The sequence below is a fragment of the Megascapheus bottae genome, chromosome 9, assembly GCF_031878675.1.
Source record: "Megascapheus bottae isolate mThoBot1 chromosome 9, mThoBot2.hap1, whole genome shotgun sequence".
Classification (NCBI taxonomy): domain Eukaryota; kingdom Metazoa; phylum Chordata; class Mammalia; order Rodentia; family Geomyidae; genus Megascapheus; species Megascapheus bottae.
The window spans coordinates 48310988-48335872 of record NC_143517.1 but is presented as its reverse complement, the minus strand read 5'-3'; the positions used below and the strand labels follow the sequence as shown (position 1 = coordinate 48335872).

The following is a 24885-nucleotide window of genomic DNA, read 5'->3' as shown; positions in this document are numbered from 1 at the left end:
GGTTCCATATCTTTGCTATGGTAAATAGTGCTACAGTAAACATCTTTGGGCTAGTGGATTTAGTATTGCCTTGTTTCTGGACAATTGGGTATATGCCAAGCAGTAGAATTACTGGGTCATAGGGGAGCTCTATGTTTAGTCTTTTGAGGAACTGCCATACTGCTTTCCATAGTGGTTGAATGAGTTTGCACTCCCACCAGCAGTGTAGTAGTGATCCTTCCTGGCCACATCCCCACCAGCATCTGTTGTTATTAGATTTCTTGATCCTGGCCATTCTAACTGGAGAGAGGTGGAATCTTAGAATTATTTTGATTTGCATTTCTTTTTTTTTTTAGTTCTGCCAACATTTTTTTCATATAATTTTTATTGTAATTAATAGAAGGGTTACCTTACATTCGCCAGATGGAAGGTACATTACTTCACATACATTAATACCCTTTCTCATGTCTTGGTCCCCATTTCCCGCTCCCCCCACCCCCACCCTCATCTTGTTTTCCCCCCTTTCCTATCAATTTCAAATAATCAAATGTGCTTATATCTAATATATCAGATAACAAAGTGAAATACTGTAACAATATGAGATAACCAAGGGAAAGCAAAAGAGATGAGAGATAACATAGTACATTAAGGACAACAATCACTTATTATATGGCTTTTGTTTCTATATCCTAGAGATCCTTTCATTTAGCATCATACTGTATGGCCTTAGGTATCTAGGTTTTGCTCTATTGCAAATCTCTGCTAGAAGAGTCCAAGGTTCCTACTGATTATGGCAAATGAGGGAAACTATTGAGCCTATGTTCCTTTGAATCTGGCTTACTTCACTTAATATGATTTTTTCTAAGTCTTTCCATTTCCTTACAAATGGAGAGAAGTTAAAAGTTTCTTGATATTATTTAGCAAAAATTTTTAAAAGACATCTTTACTGAGACATAGTTTAAATAACATATTTCACTCTGTTAAAATGTACAATTGTTAGTTTAATCACAATGTTGTGTGACTACCACTATCAAAATAAGTGGAGTAGCTACTAGCAATAGAAAAGCTAAGTGTTTCATAAGAATGTGTGAAAAGGGAACAGTTGCCTACTGCTAATGGGAGAATAAATACCTTTCCCGTACAACAACAATAAGAAAAAATGTAATTTTCTAAAAAAAGAAATACCACATGCAATCTCACTTCTGTATATATGTGTAAGAAACAAAATATGTTAAAGATGTAGTTACTTCCTCATGGTTTTGTAGTAATAGTCAAAATATCCATGATATTGAATCAGTCCATGTCCATTAATGTGCAAGTGCACAATGGAAATGTGGTCTACATACACAAAGTACTAGTATTCTTTTTTCATTATTTACAAATAACTTTATAACTTTTTTTCTCTTCTTTTCTTTTTCTTTTTACTAGTCCTGGGGACTGAACTCAGGGCCTGAGCACTGTACTTGGGTTTTCTCAAGGCTAGAGCTCTACCACTTGAGCCACAGCACCACATCTGGTTTTTTCTATGTATATGATACCAAGGAATCAAACCCAGGTCTTTGTGCATGCTGGGCAAACACTCTACTACTGTGCCAAATTCCCAGACCATTAACTTTATTTAAATAAATAAATATTGTGGAAGTGTACATAGGCATGTACATGCCATTGGAAGTTTACGAAGTACTGGTATTCTACCATTTTTTAAATTGCTTTACAATTTAATTTAATTTTCTTTCTGAGTTCATTCTCATGGACTTTACTTCTACATATTTGTATTAACTTACATTTACTTATGAAGTTTTCTGATTTTTCACCTCTTTTTAATTAGTACTTTCATCTTCCATTTTTAGGCAGAATAAATTGATATGGTTTCACTCATCCAAAATTTGTTAGAAATTCTTTGTGGTCCAATGTGTCACATATTGTACATATCCTATGTACATATATAATATATTGTTTACATTTGAGAATAAATTTTTGTCCCTGTCAGATATTCACACAACACTCAGAAAGATGACTCTCTCTCTCTCTCTCTCTCTCTCTCTATATATATATATATGCTATATATGCATCTATGCATATATATATTACATATTAAATCCATTCAGTTTCATAAATGTTCTTTTTTTGCCAGTTGTGGGGCTTGAACTCAGGGCCTGGACCCTGTCCTTGGACACATTTTGCTCAAGGCTACTGCTCTGCCACTTGAGCCATAGTGCCACTTCCAGCTTTCGTGTGTGTGTGTGTGTGTGTGTGTGTGTGTGTGTGTGTGTGTGTGTTTGTATGTGGTAAATGGAACCTGGGTCTTTGTGCATGATTGGCGAGCACTCTACCATTAGGCCAAACACCCAGCCCCCATAAATACTCTGTTAAGATGATTACCCTTCATGGTTACCAGTATGTTTGTAAGTATAGAACTGCCTTCTCCAACACTTTCTTATGGCATGGTACTCAGAAATTCAAAGCAGATTAAATACACATTGCTAGCTTTTACAACTGTGAGGAACTTTCGACTTTCCCTTTCTATTGTGATTGCAGCCTCATTTTTGGATTTCTATCCCTTACCTTTATTCTGTTGTGTTCTGTTTGATATTCCTTCATGTCTTTTATGAATGTAATGTTTCACATGTGTGGACTCACCTAGCCTCTAACAATGTGCTGTTACTGATGCCTAGTTTCTCCTTTCTATGCCATATATCTCTTCTTGTAGTCTTGCATCTGATATTTAATAAAGACACACTTCTTGCATCTCCATCAAGACCCCTCTCCTTTTGAAGACAATTCTAAACAATTAAAGTGAAGATCCCTTTTTGCATATAAAAGTAACTTTAATAATCACTGCTTGCATATGGAAGTGTATATGCATTAAATTTAGACTGGCTAGAGGGAGAAACCCAACAAAATTCCACTTTGTATAAATAGTAATGAAAATAAAAACTGCAGTGTACAAAAATATTACTGTTGGATTCTCATATAGTATCTCAGGTTTGTCATAAGGAACACAAATATATTCCTTCATCTTTATTTCTGATAATTTAATTCTTATTCAAGGGCCTATGTGAAAATGATTTTTTAATTAACTGGAATTTCCTGGAGTACAAATTTATTACTAAAGTTGTTATGTGGAGTGAGCAAATTAGAAATGTTTCTAAATAATATCAATGATCTTAACATTATCCAATTTGTATACACTGATGTACAAGTATAAAAAGTCTTTCAAAGACTATAGTTCACTGAGTGGTTTTAATTTAACATCTATTTAAAAAATTAAGGTGTTTTAATTTAATAATCATAATAGAAATTGTATTTGGACTAAAAGAAGTTTGATAGCTGAAGGAAACTAAACAGTAGATGTAAATTTATAAACAAACGAATAATGTTGATTTTCTTTGATGCTCTTCATTTTGAAAATCACATTTTCATTATTTTTCCTGATAATGAATTAGCATATGTGGAATATACCATACTTAATGCTACACCTTATTTCACTTAGCATACCATATGTTTATGTTTGAAATCTAATTTTCTGAGAAATCTAGGTAACAATAATTTATCCTGCTTTTAATGGTTTTAAAAATAAGCTTTGTTGCCAGCAAAGTATCTTAAGAAATTCAGTTGTGGTATGGATTTTTAAAGTAACTATAAACTTCACTTATCACAGACATTTTCCCAATTTCTTAGCAAAATTTCTAAAAGTGTTCTACCTGTTTATCGGAAAATACATGTCTGTGTGCATGTATTAGATATTACCCGATTTTCTAACCCTCATAATGGTGGTTAATGACACAATGATAAGTCCATTTCTTTAAGAAATGAGAAAATAACTTGAAATTCAGTGGGCATCCCTACTTCAGATGATGTTTTACTCTTCCAGGGTCTCCTGTTATTAGATTTAATGCACACTTCATTTCTACAGCAATCCAAGCAGAAGTCCATTAATCAATATTTATTTTTCTATTTAAAAAGTGCTTCATCCATGTTATACCAATAGAGTTCTTCAGTACAGTGAAATAACAAATATTTTATTTAGGATTATATAGCATTTGCTATTGCTATTATTCAGGATTTGTTAAACAGGGTTTTTCATTTACTGTGTGAAATTTTCATGTAGGATTTTTCCCCAAAAAAGAATTTTCATATACTATACAGAAACTAGATATTTAACAGAAAGTATTTCTAAGCTGCAAGTGGTATTATCTAAATTTTGCATATTTTTCTGACTTTGTGTTATTGTTTCCCATAATTAAAAATGACTACCCCAAAGTTCAAATTAGAGAGAAACATTATTACCTATTAAAACTTAACACTGATTGTTTTATAAGAAATCTATGACATCTATATTATTAAACTCAGTTTTTCAGTTAGTAACAGGAATTATCAAGAATATAATATTCTCTTCAGTTAAGAATATGAAAGAAACTAAAGCTGTCTTCATGATAAATTAGGAAGTGTTCTTACTTTACTTTGAGAAAATGTTGAGTCCCTTTAAATCTCAGTTTATTTACAATTCCAAATTTCAAAAGTTTTATGTAGAGAGCACCTTTTTTCCCCCCTTTGGTCCTCAAATTCTACCATAAAACAAACAAAAATGTATTTGGGGCGGTAGAATGGCCTATGGACACATGAAGAAATGCTCGACATCTTTGGCCATAAAAGAAATGCAAATCAAAACAACTCTAAGATTCCACCTCACTCCAGTTAGATTGGCCAGGATCAAGAAATCTAATAACAACAGATGCTGGAGGGGATGCTGCTAGGGGTGATTCTACTACACTGTTGGTGGGAGTGCAAACTCATTCAGCCACTATGGAAAGGAGTATGGCAGTTCCTCAAAAGACTAAACATAGAGCTCCCCTATGACCCAGCAATTCTACTACTTGGCGTTTACCCAACCATCCAGAAACAAGGACATACTAAATCCACTAGCACAACAATGTTCATTGCAGCACGGTTTACCATAGCAAAGATATGGAACCAACCCCGATGCCCCTCAGCTGATGATTGGATCAACAAGATGTGATATTTATACACAATGGAATTCTAGGCTGCTGTCAGAAAGAATATGACATCGCCCCATTTGTAAGGAAATGGAAGACTTAGAAAAAATCATATTAAATGAAGTTAGCCAGACTCAAAGGAACATAGGCTCAATGGTTTCCCTCATTTGCCATAATCAGTAGAAACCTTGGGCTCTCCTAGCAGAGATTTACAACAGAACAAAACCTAGATACATATGGCCATATACTATGACACTAAATGAAAGGACCTCCAGGATATAGAAACAAGAGCCATATGAGTGATTGTTGTCTTTAAGGTACTATGTTATCTTTCATCTCTTTTGCTGTCCCCTGACTGTCTCATATTGTTACAGTATTTCACCTTGTTATCTCATATATTGTATATATGCATATTTGGTTATATGAAATCAGATAGGGAAGGGTGGAAAACAAGATGAGGGGTGGGGATGGGGGGAAAGAAATGAGGACCAAGACATGAGAAAGGCTATCAAGGCATGTGAAGTAATGCACCTTCTATCTGTTGAGTATAATGTAACCTTTTTATTAATTACAATAAAATATATGGAAAAATGTATTGTCACTCCCTTACAAAAAAAATAAGCGGCTCACACCTAGCAACCATATGCATTCAAGGGTACCCAAATGAAGAGTAATATTTTTTATTATACCTGATAGATAATAACAAAAAGATCTACCTGCAGCACAACCTTGCACAAATAGTCTTTCCTCTACTAGACTTTCTAGCTCCCATCACTTGCTACATCAAACATTCCCAGTCCCCAACCAAATACTTTTTGAGAAAAAAATCCATTTGATGGGACCATTCTTTCTCTAAGTCACATTTTCCATCAGCCTCCATTTTTTGTCCTTTTCTAAATTTTTTATCTTCAATATATTCTGAGTCCTCACAATTAAATTATATATTCCATATCATATATGCTTGAATACGAAATAGACACTTTTCTTTCATATTTCAAAGTTCTGTAAATTTTCCAACCATCTTTCATGCTCAGTACATAAGAATGATGCAAAAAATATTAAATCAATTTGTTTTCTAAAGCAATACATACTATTATCTGTACCTAGTCTCTTCACATGTCTTGGAATATCATTTTCCTAGATATTCTATTCAGAAAATACATAACACATAATGGAATGATCCTACAACCTTATTACTAATTTTTTCATGTATATCACATGAATTATCCCTTATACATCTGTCTAAACTCCTAGTCTTTGTCACGAGTCAAATATCTATATTCAGTGAGACCTTCATCCATTCAGTTTGACTACAGCAGAGAGATAATTTCTCTTTCCTCTACAAGTATTATTTTGAGTTGGAGTCTAACAGTGTTGCACAGGCTGGCATGTCAACTCTGAGCTCAAGTGAAGTTTTTCCTCATCTCCCAAGTGGCTGGAATTAATGGTATTTACAATTGTGCCTGGCTAAACAAGGTAACCTTTTCACCATTTCTTCCTTACTAGAATGTCTAGGACTATCTTTATTCTCCTCTTTTCCTACATTATTGAAGTCTTTTTATGTATCTGTTTTTTTGGATGACGATCATCCTTCTTTCATGAAGTTAGCTATTTTGTTGTTAGCTTTTTCCTTGGCTAATTTCAACATGCAATCAGAATTTACAAATATTTATCTTTCTCCATATGCTTAAAGTTAGCTCTGCTATTCATATTATAACAAATCCATTGCAGTGTTGATAACCCTGTTAAGTTAAACATTCATGAGAATGCCTGTGAGATTCCAGTTCATTTATTTCATGTACCATGACAGCCACCTGAAAAAAGGAAGAACTAACAGTTATTGTCTTATTTTATGAAGCCCTTCATTTTCTTCTCCATTCACATCTATTGAGATCAGAAGCTGTTGCTCCATACAGAAAAAGAATATAATAACAATTTTAAACAGACAAATAAACAGACAAACAAAAAAAAACTAGCAAGTTCAAACTCAGAGTGGAACAATAAGTCCAAGGCTATCAGCACAAAACATCTGATTTACAAGATCCATGGGAGAAGACTATATAGACTATATAGTGGCTAGAGATGCAGGTTAGATTCACACCGAAAACACTCTAGTATGGTATTTTGTGCACAATGACTTGCTTGTGGTATATTTTAAGCAGAAAAAGCACGCCAGGATTTACATTCTTGATATCCTTCTATCTCTCTATTACATAGAGGTGCTCAATATTGAGTAAGACATCTAGCCAAAAGATGAAAAGTGTGCTTTTAATTTCAATGAAGTAAGTGTGCACCTGTCAAGTATTAGTTCTGCTATGAGTATGGGAAGCTAGTTTCTGGTATATTTCTTCTATTTTTAATTCTTTATCATTTTTTGCAGTCTTAGTGTTAAGGCCTTGAGCTTGCTAAGCAGCCACTTGACCATAGATTCACTCCCCCTTCAGTCCTTTCATTATTTTCTATAGTGTCTCATGCTATGCCTCAGTGGGCCTGCACATGAACTTTCTATTTATGCTTCCCCTGATGCTAATTAGGCATGTGCAATTTTGAAATGGGAACTTGCACAGCTTTTGCCTGAGTTGGCCTCCAGTATAACCCTTCCACTTTTTTCTTTTGTAGATAATTGGAGAAAGAGCCTCACAGTCTTTCTCACCTTGTCTGGGTTTGAACTGTGATTCTCAGAACTTAGACTCCAAATAGCTAGGACTACATATGTGAGCCACCAGTACCCACCTCTTTCCTTTTCCTTTCTTGTATCGGTTGTTGCTTCTTAGAGAGTATGACTCTCTCAGTTTATGAAAACTGTTGAAGTGATTTTAATCATGTTAATTGTTACTGTATTTTATTGTTGGGATAATGTACATATGGGTTACAGTTACATTTGTCAGGTATTGGATGCATTATTTCTCAAACTTGAGAACTTTCTCATGTTTTTGTCTCCCTTTCCCTCCTCCCACCTTATCCCAAGCATCTTGTCTTCCCCCTACCCGTCCATATTTCAAAAATAAATAAATGAAAGCATATACAATATACGAGGTAAAAAAGTCAGGCACAGTAACCACATGAGATTAACTTGGTTCTTAATGTACCGTGTGAAATCATATTAATTTTAACACAAATTATACACTACATGATTAGTAAGATCTTTGACTTTTTACAAATAAGGGCAGTTTTAGAACTGGAAAGACATTTTTGCTTTGGGAACAAAATAACTACTAATCTTATTGTTATATTTTATTTCTCAGGTATATGTGGTACAATGTCAATACTGATGGCTATATATTACCCTGACAATGAAATACAATAAATTATCTATGATAGTTTCAATTTCATGAGCTCTTGTGTATCAGCATAGGACTAAATATCCAATCAGCACTATCTACATATACTATCTATAAGTGCACACAGCACACACACATAAAAAATGTATATGCAAATACATAAATGTACACACAGAGAAATGCACACATATACACACACACACATACAACACCCCTATGATGAGGAATTATTAACTCCACTATAGCAATAAAAGCTACAAAAGGGGGGGGGAAATGGGTACCAAGACATGTGAAAGGGTATCAATGTATGTGAATTAATGCACCTTCTATCTGGCAAATATCATGTAACCCCTTTACTAATTACAATAAAAAAGCTACAAAAATCAAGAATATATATATATAACTGGATTCTGGAGTCTAATAAACTTGTGATCTTCAAACCTGTGATCTCATCAAATGTATCCATAGTTTGCAGCTGAGACTGTCTTTTCAGAAATTTGTAATTCAATCAAATAATTGATATAGTTGAGTTTATTTCCAATTATCTAAGTGATGACATATTTATGTTCTGGATCATGAATGTGAATCAGATGCCTTTATGATCATAATTCATAAATATACCTACATTCCATCAAGTTCTCAGAAAGAAATGGGGAAAGGGTAAATGTTCTTTATCCAGTGAGGGATGTTCATAGAACACCATGTTGTATCAGACCCATCGCATTTCTCAGCAATCTTCAGGGATATAGATGAGAGAGAATTGAATCATTAACTTGATAAAGTGTTTTTGCCACAATAAAATAAAAATAATTGAGGTTCATATTGCGATGCCTCTTTGTTCATTTAGGTCCTCATATAACGAGTTGGTGGTTAGCATCTTGTCAATTATATTTGTTAGCCTTTCATATACTATTAATAGTTCATTGACTGAAGCTTCTTGGCTATTTTCCTCATTTAGTCTTATTTTTTTTTACAATTTAAGCATGTAAAAACATAAAGAATTCCATTATCATTCACTTTCATGTCTTCATTTTATGTCTTGTCCATAAATTATTATTTTTAAATCTTACTTTGAGGGAAAAATGGCTTATTTCTTTTCTTTTTAGTTAATCTTTGGAAATGCAGTCTTCTTGTGTATGGTGTGGAAATTCAACAGAAAACTGAGTAAACTGAATTTCTGAAACATTTCACAATTATAATGACTTATTTTATTTTTGTAATATTGCTAAAACTTTTAAAAATCACTATAATGCAAATTAAATTTCAATTCATTGGCTGAGAAATCCCTACTTTTCCCTAATTTTAGGTTAATTTTATTTATTTATTACTATTACTTAAAAATTTTTGCTATACTTTATTTTCTACTTTGGTTCTTATGCTTGCAAGGCATATAGTCACCCTGGTGAGGCATGCTCTTATTTTGATTTTCTGCAAGGATTTTTTTTTGTGATAGAGTCAATTCATGTTCATGAACATGAATTATGCATTATTATAAACATAGTTATGCATTATTACAAACATATGAGACAAGGCATCCAAAAATCTATATTTGGAATGGCATCAAGATTGATTTTGTGATGGTAATTTTTGAGATAGAGTTAATGTACCTGTTTAGGTTTTTATAGAGGTGATTATATTATATTTTTCTACCCCTAAGATAACCAGCTCTTCATTGAGAAAGGCTTTTGTGAACTTTCCTATCCAATGTAGCTTCAAACCAGACTCCCAGCCATCTCAAACTCCAAAGTAGTTGAGAGCCAGGTGCTAGTGGATCATGAATCATGAGGTTGAGATCTAAGGATGGTGGTTCAAAGCCAGTCTGGGCAGAAAAGTTCCCATGACACTCTTAGTCTCCAATTAAGCACTCAAAATCTGGAAATGAAGTTGTGGCTCAAAGTGGTAGAGCACTAGCCTTGAGCAGGAAGCAAAACCTTAGGGAAATCCCCCAGGCCCTGACTTCAGCCCTATGATGGAACCAGGAAAAAAAAATGGTAGAAAAGATTACAAGGCTGAGCTTCCAACAACTATCTACTTTAAAATATTTATTTTAATTGTGATAATTGCCACAACGTCCGGTGACAAGGAGTTGTGGTCATTATTTCCTAGTGGATTTTGACTATTGAGTCACTTTTCATGGAGCTCTTGAGGGTCTAGAAATGGCATCAAAATTTTCAAAAAAAAATTTTTTGCCACTCCTGGGGCTTGAATTCAGGGTCTAAGCACTGTTCTTTCTCAAGGCTAACACTCTACCCTAGATTCACAGTACTTCTGGCTTTTTCTATGTATGTGACACCAAGGAATCAAACCCAGGTATTCCTGCATGCTAGGCAAACACTCTATCAGTAGGCCACACTCCCAGACTCATCAAACAAGATTTTAATGTAAAAATTAAAATGACAAAATTAGAATTGTGTTAAAATTAATCTCTGTTTTTTTTTATCTTTTCTTCCTCTTTCTCACTCTCTTCACTAGTGATACTAGAACTTGAACTCAGGGCCTCATACTTGCTAAGCATATGCTGTATTGTTGAATCATGCCTGCAGTCCTCTTTTTGGAACTGGATTTGTGTGTGTGTGTGTGTGTGTGTGTGTGTGTGTGTGTGTGTGTGTGATATCTCCCTAACCAAAGAAATATCCAGACTGCAATCTTGCTATGTTTCATTTCCCACTGCAACTAGAATAATAGTGATGCATTATTATAAACATATGAGACAAGGCGTCCAAAAATCTATATTTGGAATGGCATCAAGCTATAACTCTGGCTAAACTTAGCCTTCTACTTAGCTTCGATGATAGCTGGGCACCCCATTCCTCAGACACTTTTTATACATTATAATAATTATGCTATAAATTTAAATATACTTAATAGAAATCTATAGACTTTAGAGACATACTGCAAACCTTTTGCTTTCATCCATTCCCTCCTTCCATCCAAGGGAAAATACAAATACTTTGTAACAATTACTGCTTATTTACATCTGCCCTTGCTTCCTCTCCATAGGCAGTAAACTGGTCCTTTTATGTGATATTAAAGGAAGAAGTAAGTCGTTTGCTACATAGACATTCCTCATGTTGTTTTTAGACATACTGTTGACTAGTACACATTTACACCATACATGACATTACTTGAAAATCCTGATGCCTTCTCTTAAACTGCACTTCAATGTTTTGTTTTTCCAACAGCTGAGTGTGGCACATCTGCAACCAACAATGAAGGAATTTTGCTCTCTCCAAATTATCCACTCAACTATGAAAACAACCATGAGTGCATTTATAGTATTCAGGTTCAAGCAGGAAAGGGAATCAATATTTCAGCAAGAACATTTCATTTAGCACAAGGAGATGTTCTTAAGGTAGGTAAACTTAGAAATGTTTGCATTTCCATTGTTTCAGTCAGCTACACACCAGTAAATATATTGTCTGTTTATCTAGCAAGCTTTACGTTTGTTCTTTCATTCATATGTGCATATTGTTATTTACTGCCATGATTCTATTATAATTTTAATAGAAATAGAATGTTTTGCAGCCAGTGTTTATTCATAAGGAAAGAGTAAATTTTAATTTTATGATACATGAATTTTTATGCTTCAATAAAAGCAAAATAAAACTTCCATGAAAAAAATGTCTTATCTAATAAACATTATATGTAAACACTTAATGAAAACACTAATGGTCCCTTCTTTTAAAAAAAGGGTGATTGGGGAGGAAAGGGAAAAAAGTATGATTATTTGTATTTGGTGTATTTGGTGCATTATTTCTGTTGACATAGATAAAATGGTTTGTATTCAGGTTTGCTAATTTCATGAATTCATAAATTAAATAAATATAAATTTTTCATTAAGTGTTAAGTGTAGGTTAGAATATTTTAAACATTGAAATAAGGCAAAGTGCCTTTGGCTCATTCCTACAATCCTACCTATGCAGGAGACTGAGATCTATAATTTGGCCAGGTTTAATAGCACGGATCTATAATCCCAGTATGTGGGAGTTAAGCCTAGGCCACATAGTACATTCCCAGACATTGTGTAGTAAATTAAACAATTATTTCAAAAAAATTCAGTTACAATTTTCATAATATTGTTGTGAACTATTGCTAAATAGTATTAAAGTTACATTTTAGCCAGGTTCCAATTAAATTAACTCATAATTACATGACATAAGAACAAGACCAAAAAGAAGAGCTTTCAATTTCCTAATTTTTGTACTAATGCTTTTGAGTATTATATAGAATTTTTAGACCAGCCAACTATAGTTGGTCTCATCACATCAGCATAAGAACCAGGATGAATTCACTTGTTCTATGATCCAACTCAAGTGAAAATGAAGTGGTTTCTCTGAACTTTTTGGAAAATTAAAGTCAAAGTGACACTCAAATTTCCCAAATCCTCCAGGATCCATGCCAGAGAGGTTACCTATTCTGTTATTTGTATGATATACCCTGAATTGGCTTAACTTGAAATAATCAGCATTATTTTTATTTTTCCATCTGAATGTCTTCATTTTACAAGAATAACTTCCAAGTGATCAAGCTGGCTCTTATTCTGTTGTTTGAATATTTTTTCAGACTTTCTTGGCTATAAAACCAGTCTCCCTATGAATGAAATGTGGCTTAAGTCTGGCACAGAAAACCTGCTATTTATTGTTGTGGTGGTAGTTTTGTCCTTTAGCAGAGGTTATTCACATATTTGCTATATTTCAGTAGTGGAAATACTATATCACCATGTATGTCTACTGAACTCAATGTGCAGTGATTATATAGATTAATTCCAGGCACAAAGGATATGTACCTCAGATCTCAGCAAGCAGACCATGTAGATATGGCTTGATTTGCTTTGTTCATTATTTAGACAAGTCGAAATTGCTAGTGTGGGTTGTATCTCCAGGTGTTATACTGTGAGTAGCACAAGGCTTCTTTTCTAGTATTTTAAAACTACTTAAAATTTAGCACAGAAGTTGATCAAATTATTAGAATACAAGTAAAATTTGGATACAAGCATATATTAATGCTGTACTTTCCTATTATTACCATAAAAAAGCAAGATTTATTTAGGATCTTCATTTGATTCATAGTTATAACTATAATTTGCATATATAAACTTGGGGAAAACAAAGCAAGCATTCTGGTAGAACTCATTAGTGATGTGGCACTTATAATAATGAATATTTCATATTTTATTATTAGTTGAAATAATATTCTATGACTCCATAAAATCAGAGCTAGAGAAGAAGAGTCTGTGGGCCAATTTAGGTTTGCTATCTGTGCTTGCTTTTTAAGAGATGGTGTTCTCTGATAGTGCTCAGGCTTATCTTGAACCATTGGGCTCAAGGATCCTTCTAGGTCAACCTCTAAATTAGCTGAAACTATAAGCCTGTGACAGTGTGCTTCTTCAAAATTTGTTTTGTAAAGAAAATTTTGATAAGAAAAAGTTATGTTCACATATTTGTATTCTGTCTGGGCCTGTTCTTTCACAAAACTGACAAAGGTAAAATTACCATGCAAAGCCCAAATGATCTGTTGTTTGCCAAAAAAAAGAAGTAAAGAAAAGCAAAGGAATAAAGGAAGAAAGAAAACATTTGTTATATTCTATATATCAACAAAAATGATACTTTAAAAAGCCTTACAAATTGATGTATACAGTTTTCATTCAGTTGGTTGAAGATTCTCTAGCGTTTCTGAGATCTCATGCACTCATCATACACATTTGCCGAATTTTCCACTTTTTCATGGATGAAGCTGTCTTAGCTTGTGTTGAAACATACTAATATCCATTCTCTACTTGAATCACCAGGTTAGGATTCAACAATCCCTATTCACTTCCATACTAAAGGCCAGGAAAAATAAATAGTATGTGATAAAACTTTGAACTGTAATACAGAGCCGAGACCTTAACTGTGTTTTATCAACAAATTTCCTGAAGAATCCACCTTTATTTAACTAAAAAAAATATTACATCGTTGTTTCAAAAACGTAACTTATTGTCTACAAATCAAAAGTCTGTTTACTATATCTGACTTTGTTACATGGTTTATTGTATATACGTTTATCTGTTTATTTGAAACAGGAAAGAGAAGGGGGAAAAACAAGATGAGGGGAGGGGGTTGGGGAAGTACAATTTGTAAAATAAATGACTAAAAGCCGGGCCTAGTGGCTCTTGCTTGTAATCCTAGCTACTCAGGAGGCTGAGATCTGAGGATCAAGGTTCAAAGCCAGCCTGGGCACAAAAGGACTTGAGATTCTTTATCTCCAAATAACCTCTAGAAAATGGGAAGTGGGGCTTGGCTCAGGGTGGGGCAGTAGCCTTGATCTGACGAGCTCAGGAACAATGCCCAGGCCCAATTTAAGCTCTATGACCCACAAAAATAAAAGACTAAAATTAAAAATCCTAGAGGAGAAATAATATGGAGACTTGAATTATTATCTATAAATATAGTTGTACTTTCTTTTTTCCCTCTTTAACTTTCTGGTCTTAGATTCAGATAACACGTTTCCTTTTAATTCATTTACACACAAATAACAATCTTTTATCTTCTAGTCATATATTTGTGAAGTGTTGATCAGACATTTATGGAGTATTGAAAAGTACTTTGTCATTAAAAGATTTAATCTGCAGGACATAATTAATTTTAGCTCTTAATCAGGTTCAAAAATTAAAACATGACAGTATTAAGTTTTAAATCTTTCCTATGTAGCACAACCAAATGAATTTCAGACCTTAAGCTTACTGGAGTCTCACTAGAGAACATCATTAATACCATATAAGCTTTCAATACTTTTCCTCTAGGGCTTCAAGATATTTCCTTACAATTAAAAAAAATGTTTCTGGATAGCTATTTAGCACTCAAATACATTATAAGGTCAGTGCATATTTTTTAACTCATTGATTTTAGAAGAAAGAGACTAGAACTCTTTAGTGTTAGAAATTCAATGATCCTATTGACCTAATTTGCAATCTTATGTATTTTTCTCTTACTACAACCTTCCTATCTATGGTAGTAAACAAAAAAATAAATAAAGGGACCTGGGAGATTCATCTGTCAATTATCAGTGTTGAGAGCAGAAAGGTATTTGTCACTTTATAGTTTAGAATTGCTAAGTGGAAATGGTTTGAGTAATCAGATTAGAAGAGACTACTTATGGACCATGAAGGAGATGAAAGCTACATTTCTATAACATGTGAAATTAAACAGTCATTTTTTTGACTTAGTAAACCTTGAGCCTGCATTGACAATAACTATGAATAACCACCTCCACCACTACCACCCCAGTATCTGGAAATAAATGAATGCACACATTGAAATTTGGTAAAAAGAAAGATAAGGACCAAGTTCAACACCTAAGAGAGATAAATCCAGGTAGGGAAGAGTTAAAAGAGAAAATCTAATTTTGAAAATAATGTTTCTAAAGTATATTCTCTCTTCCTCAGAGAAAGACTTTTTAGTGGTTGAGCCATAATTTTTAAATTTAAGTAAAAGATCAAAATAGATCTTGATCATTGCAGGAAAAAAAATCTGATTGTTACTAGAAAGTTACAGTGAACGTGTGTTCAAAAGAAAGAGGGAAAATAAATGGAAAAAATTATAAAAGAAAGTAATAATAGATTTGAAATATTATTATATAAATGATAGGTATGTTTATTTAGAAGTCTATTATGGGGTGGGGAGCAGGAAATAGATTACTAATCTAAACCTCAAAAAGGTTTTATGAGTTGAAGTAAAGAACTGCAGTCTCCATATACAATAAAAATTTCTCATTCTTTTAGTTGTTTATTTTTACATTAAAATTAAATTTGGTAAAGATAATTTGAGAAAATGAAATGATGTACATGAGTTTATTGTGTAAACACTTGTAAAAGGTCTAATAATTTTAAGCAAACAATTTATCAGAAGAAAAATGTAATAAGGAGACCCATAATGCAACTTAAATATTCCATTCTGTCTACCAACAAAAAATAATTTCTTAGTACTGACAGAAAAAAAAATTGAAAATGACAAGTTATCTTCAAAAGAAAGAGAAGGATGAAAAGCTGAGTAGGAGCTTATACAATTTTCTGTGTGGATTTTTGTTAATTTAACTTTTCAAAACATTTATCCCTCTTTTAACACTGTTTGCTTGTTTTTCTGTTGCCAGGAAGAATTTACCTCATCCTTTTCACTGAGCTATAAGCCTAGCTACTAGCAAAAGATTCTGAACACCAAAAATATAAAAAAAATAGTTTAAAAAAACACATTAATTTGTAGAAATTTTGACAGAAATTAATTATAAATTAATTTATATTTTTTTATGCTTGTTTAACTGAGAAAGCTGCAGAGAACCAATTGATCATCCTTGAAAACCAATATTAATACACTTACTCTAAATCTTACATTGTCTTCCATAAAAAAAATTGTTTGCACACCAAAAAAGTTATATAACCCAATTGAAATTTAAAAAATTATCCACATGAATCCTTGATTAACTTGATATTTGTAAAAAAATAATACATTTAATTGTTGAATAGTATGTACTGACATGATTGTTTAGGAACAATTTAATAATTTACTCTTACTCATGGATATGAACACATTGTTCTGCACTAACTACTTGCATTTTGATTATAAATATATCTTGCAGATCTATGATGGAAAAGATAAGACAACACATCTACTAGGGGCTTTCACTGGTGCATCTATGAGAGGACTGACCCTTAGCAGTACTTCTAATCAACTCTGGCTAGAATTTAATTCTGACTCAGAAGGGACAGATGAAGGCTTTCAACTCGTCTATACCAGTAAGTATTTTAAAAGAATAAAGTGATTGGATAACTATTCTGAGTATTTCTTAACAATGTTAAGAAATAATTATTATTAATACTTAATAAGTAATTAATATTTAATAATTAATCCCCTACTTAATTGTGAATTCTGAAATTTATAACTTCCTTCTTCAAGTCTAATTTTTCAACTATAACAATCCCAAAGTTAAAGATAAAGAAGTTATTACTGAAAACAGTTGAAACCACCAAAGTTCAGAATTAAATATCTTATAGAATTGGAGTTTATCTATTGACATATGTTTCAAATGACACAACACTGCCCCAGACTACTTAAGCAAAAGTAAATATCTTAATACCTGGAAATTCAGTGTCATTGTAGAATGAACATAATGCTTGTGTAGTTTACAACCAATTAGATATTAATGATAATGCCACCATTTAATACAAAGTAGCAAAAATTTTACTTTATTATACTTTGAAGTCAAAATGCCTTGTTAAAATAATGCATATAACTTTAAATTATTATGATAACATCATCTAATCAGACAAATAATAGCTATCCAAGACAGCATCAAAGGCAGTTTTAGCTTCAATTAACCACTCCAAAACTGGAAGTAGCTCTGTGGCTCAAGTAGTAGAGCACTAGGCTTTAGCACAAAGATGCTCAGGGACAGTAACTAGGCCCTGAGTTCAAGCCCCACAACTGACAATGAAAAATATCATATGGATCTAACCACTTGCTACAGATGACCAGTACCATAATATAAACAAGTCGTTAACTATATTAAGGAAGAGAATGCATCTATATCCTTATACACAGATACACAGACTCACAGACTCACACACACACACACACACACAGGAAGAGAGAGAGAAAATCACTATTCCACTATTCCATATTAACAATACCATTACCAGCCAAATTCAGTAAATCAATTTCGAGTTATATTTAATATTTGAAACTCAATGGATTTATCATATTTTAAAACCATACCAATTCTTCCCAAAGAAACATTTTTGTCATGTATTGCTTTAAAAACTAAATGCTCCATTATCAGTCTAATTTATTGCTATTTCTTGAAGGTATGTTTTGAAATACATTATTTTAGTTTTATTTAAAGTTACCCAAATTTCATTCAGTAGAAGGGAATTAATGACCATCCATTCACAGCTAAAATATATTGGTTTGATGGATTGTAGTGTTGTTTTGTCAAAGGCTCACCTGGTAAATATCCAAGATGTACATCTGTGAGGTGGTATCTCTAGGTTCGGATGTTTTCTTGTTACCACCATTGCACATTTAATTGTCTAAAAAAATTGTGAGGAAATAGCTATTATTTGGATTTCAAATATATTTGTTAATTCTTATTCACTAAATTGTGTAGCTTCATATGATTCAGTATTTTACAGGGAACCTGGGGATTTCAAATTTTATATTCACATTACAAATGGACATTAGCTAATTTGCAGTGCATTTCCTGGAGTACTAGGTAATAAATTTACTTCAAATTATCCTATTTAAACACTTTAATTTAGTTACCAGCTTGTTGCTGGCAGTGTTAGCCATGAGAACTAATCAAATGACCTATTCACTTTAGCTTTATACTTAGTATATAACTTATTTAATGCAAATGCAAGTAGAAAATAAGTAAATTAGAAGAGAGCACAAGATATTTCATGCAGTTTCATTACCTATAAACCACTTAATGGATACATTCAGTATTTCCTTTTCACTCTAAATTTTGGAAGTAACCAGACAATTGTTTTCAAGGTATTTGATGCATTTGGAATTGATTCTCATGTGCTATATAAGCATCTAACTATATTTTTCTACAGTTGTTTAACCAATTCTAATATCATAATTTTTTTAAAGAGGCTGTCTTTCTTCCATTTTATTCTTTGGGCTGCCTTATCGAAGTTTAGGTGACCATAGGTTTGTGGGTCAATTTCTGAGTCTTCAGTTCTATTCCTTTGGTCCTCAGACCTGTTCTTGTTCTAGTACCTGTTTTTATTACTATAACTTTATAATAGCATTTGAAATGTGGTGTTGATATTCATCGAGCACTGTTCTTTTTACTAAAGATTGTTTTTTTTACTATTTGGGGTCTTTTATTATTCCATATGAATTTTGGATTGCTTCTTCTATTTCATTAAAGAACGGTATTGAGATATTGATGGGTATTGAATTGAATTTGTGGATAGAGTTTGACAATATTGACATTTTCATAATGTTAATCCTTCTAATCCAGGAGCATCTGCTTTAATTTCCTTTTCCAGGTTTCTAAAGTTTTCATCTGAGAGTTCCTTCACTTATTTGATTAAGTTAATTCCTTAGTTTTTTTTTTCTTTTTGAGGTTACTACAAAGGAGTTGCTTTCTTGATTTTGGCCTCACTTTTCTCATTTTTGGCATATAGAAAAGCCATTTATTTTTGTAGATTAATTTTATACCCAGCTACTTTGCCAAAGTTTCAGATCAGCTTGAATAACTTGGGAATCAAGTCTATGGGGTTCTTTAAATACAGTATCATGTCATCTGAAAAGAGGGAGAATTTTACTGAATCTTTCCCTTTTTGGATACCCTTTATGTTTGTCTATTGCCTTGTAGCTCTATCTAGGAATTCTAATATGTATTGAAGAGGAGTGGAGTGAGTGGATATCCTTGTCTCATTAACTATAATGCTAGCTATAGTTTGTTACACGTACCCTTCATTATATTGAGGAATGTTCCATGGATTACTAGTTTATCCGTAGCTTTCAGCATAAATGTATGTTGGATCTTGTCAATTTTTTTCTGTGTCTACTGAGATGATTATATGGTTCTTGTCCTTGATCCTACTGATGTGATGAATTACATTAATTGACTTGTGTATATTCAACCAGCTTTTCATCCCTGAAATGAATCATGTTTGATCACAATATGATTTGTTGATGAGTTGTTGAAATTGATTAACCAGAATTTTGTTGTTAAGTTTTGCATCTTTGAAACATTCTCCAATTCAACATATTCTAAGAAAAAATAACAAATTTTTAATTCTCTCTGGTTTGTACAGAAAATGTTGAAGGCAATTTCACCATGCTACGTAGGGAGGCATCCTCATTGTTTTCCTAGCTTTCTCATTGTGGAAACATTGTAAATCTGAACTTAAATTTAAGCTAGGAATTTACATGCTATACAAAATTAATTTGTCTGGCCAGGAGTTTGGCCAAGTGTAGAGTGCTTGCCTAGCATGCACGAAGACCCAGGTTCGATTCCTCAATACCACATACATAGAAAAACCTGGAAGTGGTACTGAGACTCAAGTGGTAGAGCTCTAGCCTTGAGAATGCCCAAAGGTAGTGCTCACGCCCTAAGCTCAAGCCCAGGACTTGCAAAAATAAATATATAAAATAAAATAAAATTAATTTGTCATGTTGATTGTCTGTGGACATCGAAATATCAAAACATTTAGAAAAATATTATGGAAAATGTCTTTAAGGGAGAGAAAAACAATTTAAAACAAAGTACACAGCAAAACTCAGTCATTTGTGGCTTCTCTGCCTTTCTAAAGGATTCCTTCAAGAGCAGAGAAAAAAATCTGGCAACCACATTTTGCAAATAAGATCTCTTTAAATGGTGATAATTAGGCATTTCATGACAGCTGGAAGGCAGGTTTATGAAGTCACTATGTTCCACCAGCAGCTGCAGGCACGAGTGTGTGGCTAGCAGGTGGGTGTATATGGCTGCAGCTTTTCTGAATTCACAGATTTACTGAAATCCATTTGTGTTTTATTTTCCACTTCCCTTCTCTTCTCACTTCCAAAGCCCTCCAAAGACTGGTCTCTTCTTTTAAATACGTGCCTTCTGTGTTCCTGGTCAAATCTTGATCATTAACACAAAAGAAATCTCTTTCTTCACAACAAAATACACGATAAACAAATATGAAACACTTTAGAAAGGGGATATATGTAACAAAAATGTACTCTCTTTAGTAATAAAGTCTATTATTGATTAATAATAAAAAGCAGCACTCAAGAAAAATAGGCAAAATACAGATTCACAGTAGGAAATGTTCAGTGAATAAACAACTAGCCAATCACTTGGGGAAGTGTAATAGAATAGGTCATGTAGAAGAGTAATTATGCCATCTCTAGTAAATGTCTATTCTAAAATATGCCAATTCTAAATATATCTATTTAGAATATGCCATCAACACATCTCAAGTAAATGTTCTGAGCTAATTAATGCTCAACTAAAATTGAATTACACCACACTATAATAAAGGACAAATCGATGATGTACATATACAGTACAATATTTAATGTTACTTATTTTTCCATGTTTACTAGATTAAAATCTAGGATAATATGTCAGTAACAATTTTTATAGTCAGAACTCAATCTATTGAACCAAGGGCACTACAAATTCTTTTAAGATGAACACCTTTTACCTTAAGCAACTGGAAATAAATACCAATGATTTCTACAATCTTTTATGTTTAACTTAGTAGTCATGTCTAACTGTGAGAGGCCCTTCTTAAAGCATTTGTGTGGGGTTGTAGCTTTAGAGTTTCATGTTTGAGGTAGAGTGGGTTCTGACAAACACAAGGATGTCAGGCAAAGCAGTTTGCTGAATGGGGACAAATAACAAATATGTTATTGTGTTATAATACTTTTAAAAAATATTGATGAATAGAGGGTTTATAGTTACATTCGTAAGGTAGTGAGTACATTACTTCTTAAATACTGTTATGCCTTCCCATGTTTTTCTTCCACTTTCCTTCCCTCTGCCCCTTCCCAAGTTGTAGAGTACATTTCCAACATATTGTCCTTTGAATATCATTATTATACTTTCTTATTCCCATTTTATTCCCAGTTATGCTAGGATGTATCATAGCTGTTGTGCATGAACTTGGATTGGATCCTGTGTATAAATTTTCTAGTGTCAAAATTTGCCATCTATTTTATATGTTCTTTCATGAGTCCTTGCCTTTTATGCTTGAGACAGTAGGTTTGAACCCTAGGACACATACACATACACACAAATTCTGAAACGAGGCTTTTCATGCAAGTTTCATGGCCTAAATGGAACTTAATAATCAGAAATATTCTACTCGATGTTATGAATTAAGTAAACCAAATAATTTCTGGAGAATAAAATTATTGTAAAGTAAGCTAGTTTTCTGTAGCTTCCTTGTACTGACTTAACTTATTCCTGCTTATGGATTCAAATATATTTCACTTTTGAATTTGTTTAACATACATTGTAAACTTTCCTTTTTTTTCTTCCATTTTTAGGGCTTGAACTACAGGGTTAAGTGCTGTCTTTTAGATGTTTCGTTCAAGGCTGGTATTCTGCCAGTTGAACCACATTTCCATTTCTGGCTTTTTGATGATTTATTAAGTGAAAAGAATTTCACAGACTTTCGTTCCAAGACTGGCTTTGAATCACAACCTTCAGTTCTCTGTCTCCTGAGTTGCTAAAATTAGACATGTTGGCTCAGTTGCCACCTATTTTTTAAACAGTTTATCAAATTTTAGAAATTTAGAAGTTTTCAGTTATCATAGTACCTACTTTCATAGGAGGTAGTGCACATTTATATTGTATTTGATGTTTCACACATGTTTGAATTTAATTGCCAGTTTCGATGTTTGAGCTCTCAGAGAATAGATTGGCAGCTGAATGTTTTCATAAAAATTAGACAGTTCTGAATATTTATGAAAAACAGTAACTCCACAAAAGCAGATATAATTACGTTTTTCTCTATAGCTTATACAGTATTGTTCATGCACATTTTAGTCTACATAAAAGTATAATAAAATAGCTAGCTTAATTTACAAAGAATAACTCCATTTTACCTCATCACCAGCAATTCAAATCACATTTACAGAATCTTCAAATTAAGGAACGATGGATTTGGTAATAAATCTTAAAGACAGAGTTTGATTTCCATATTTATTTTGAGAAGAGATCTACAGCGAACCTCAAGACTGCATTTTGAATAACTATGTGAATATTCAACTCCCAGTGCGAGAAGTGCAAACTCCTAATGTTTGAGCCAGGACATTTTAAACATACTATTAACTATGCAGATCAATGGAAAGAAAGTAGGGTCTTAAAATTTTAGTGGTTACTTAGGTTCTATCTGTATTTGAATGACTGACTGGTATGATTTTTACTCTTTATAGTTCACTTGTATGTCATGATTTGAGTTAGTGACTTTTGATCTATATCGCTAGGTCTCTGAATATACATATGTTTGTTTTCTTTTAACACATTTTCACCATTTCATTCTAACAGAAAATGTTTAATGCTTAACTCTTTGCCCCGCAAAATTAAATTTCTTATGAGAATTACTGTATTTTGGTATTGCTTCTTAGAGATAATTGTCCTTAAGAACTTATACTCATTTGTAATATTATTCACCATCTACTACACACAATAATTTTTTCTGATTAGATCCTATAGACAAAAAAGAAAATATGTCAATTAATTCCAGACAAAAAAATGGAAATAAATTACTTCAAATTATGGCAAATTTGCAAAAAAATCCAAATTTTAACAAATAACCGAATGATTAAAGGTCTCTTAAAGAGTGTAAGAAGGATTTCACATGCTACCTGAGATCAAGTGTATCTCTCAGCATTCAGATATTAGAGAAAGTGTTCAGTTCTTCATATATACAAGGCCTTGTGTCTTTATATATGTTGTGACAAGCCAGAAAGTCAATGTTTAGAACATGGACCAACTATACGTAAATTTTGAACAGAGACATATTAAATATGCTATTAATTGTTCAGATAAGTGTGAAGTAATATGTCCTGAAATTTTAAAGCTTTTACTACAGCTGTGCCTTCTGTGTTTGCAAGATAGCTTTCTTTTCTATGAATTATACATATATATGTATATGTCATGATTTATACATATGTCATGATTTAGTTTAAAGACAAGGAACCTCTTTTAAGGCTTTCTTTGTATATGCCAATTTTACATATGTTGAAAAAGTGTAGAAATTAAGGATGAGACTTTGTGATCATATTTTTATCCTTATTTAGTTTGTTGTTCTTTGTTTGACAGTTCAAATCTAATTTAATTTGATCATGGTTCTATTTCTGTGGAAAATATGCATGTTTCTCTTGTTTCCTACTGCATGCTAGGCAAACACTCTACCACTAGGTCAAGGTCTCGGCCCTGTGTGTGTATGTGTGTTTCATTTGTTTATTTGTTTCTTCTTTTTCTTTTTTTGTCGCTCATGGGGCTTGAACTCTGGGCCCACGCATTGTCCCAGAGCTCTTCAGCTCAAGGATCCCTCCCTACCCCTTGAGCCACAGCACTCCTTCCGATTTTCTGATGGTTAATTGGAGATAAGAGTCTCATGGACTTTAGTGCCCACGCTGGCTTTGAATCACAATCCTCAGATCTCAGCCTCCTGAGTAGCTAGGATTACAGGTGTGAACCACCACACCCGTTTTTTTTGTTTGTTTGTTTTTGCTTTTTTTTGTTCATCATGGGGCTCGAACTCTGGGCCTGGGCACTCTCCCTAAACTCTTCACCTCAAGAGCACTAGTGCTCTACTACTTGAACCACACCACCACTTCCAGGTTTCTGGTGCTTAATTGAAGATAAGAGTCTTACAGACTTCCGTGCTCTGGCTAGCTTTGAACCATGATTCTCAGATCTCAGCCTACTGAGCAGGTAGGATTATAGACACCAGCCACCAGGGCCTGGCTTGTATGTCTCTTTTGAAATAGTCATTTAAGACACAAATTAATTTTTTCTTCTGTATATTTATCTTGAAATAACCTTTTAATCTCATTCATGAAGAAATCCTCATTGAGTTGAGATACATTATCCCTTCAGCATGTGGGTTCATGCTCTCAGAGTTCTTTTCTACAGAT

The 24885-nt window shown here is 33.0% G+C and overlaps 1 protein-coding gene across 3 annotated transcripts in view; it reads left to right on the top strand.

The window, feature by feature from the left end:
• Csmd3 (CUB and Sushi multiple domains 3) overlaps nucleotides 1-24885 on the top strand; it is an 842017-nt gene that overhangs the window by 564640 nt on the left and 252492 nt on the right. For all 3 annotated transcript variants that reach the window (XM_090339296.1, XM_090339294.1, XM_090339297.1), the window contains 2 exons: nucleotides 11440-11609; nucleotides 16868-17024. In XM_090339296.1, coding sequence (XP_090195422.1) covers nucleotides 11440-11609; nucleotides 16868-17024 — 327 coding nt within the window. The remainder of the gene's footprint in view (nucleotides 1-11439; nucleotides 11610-16867; nucleotides 17025-24885) is intronic.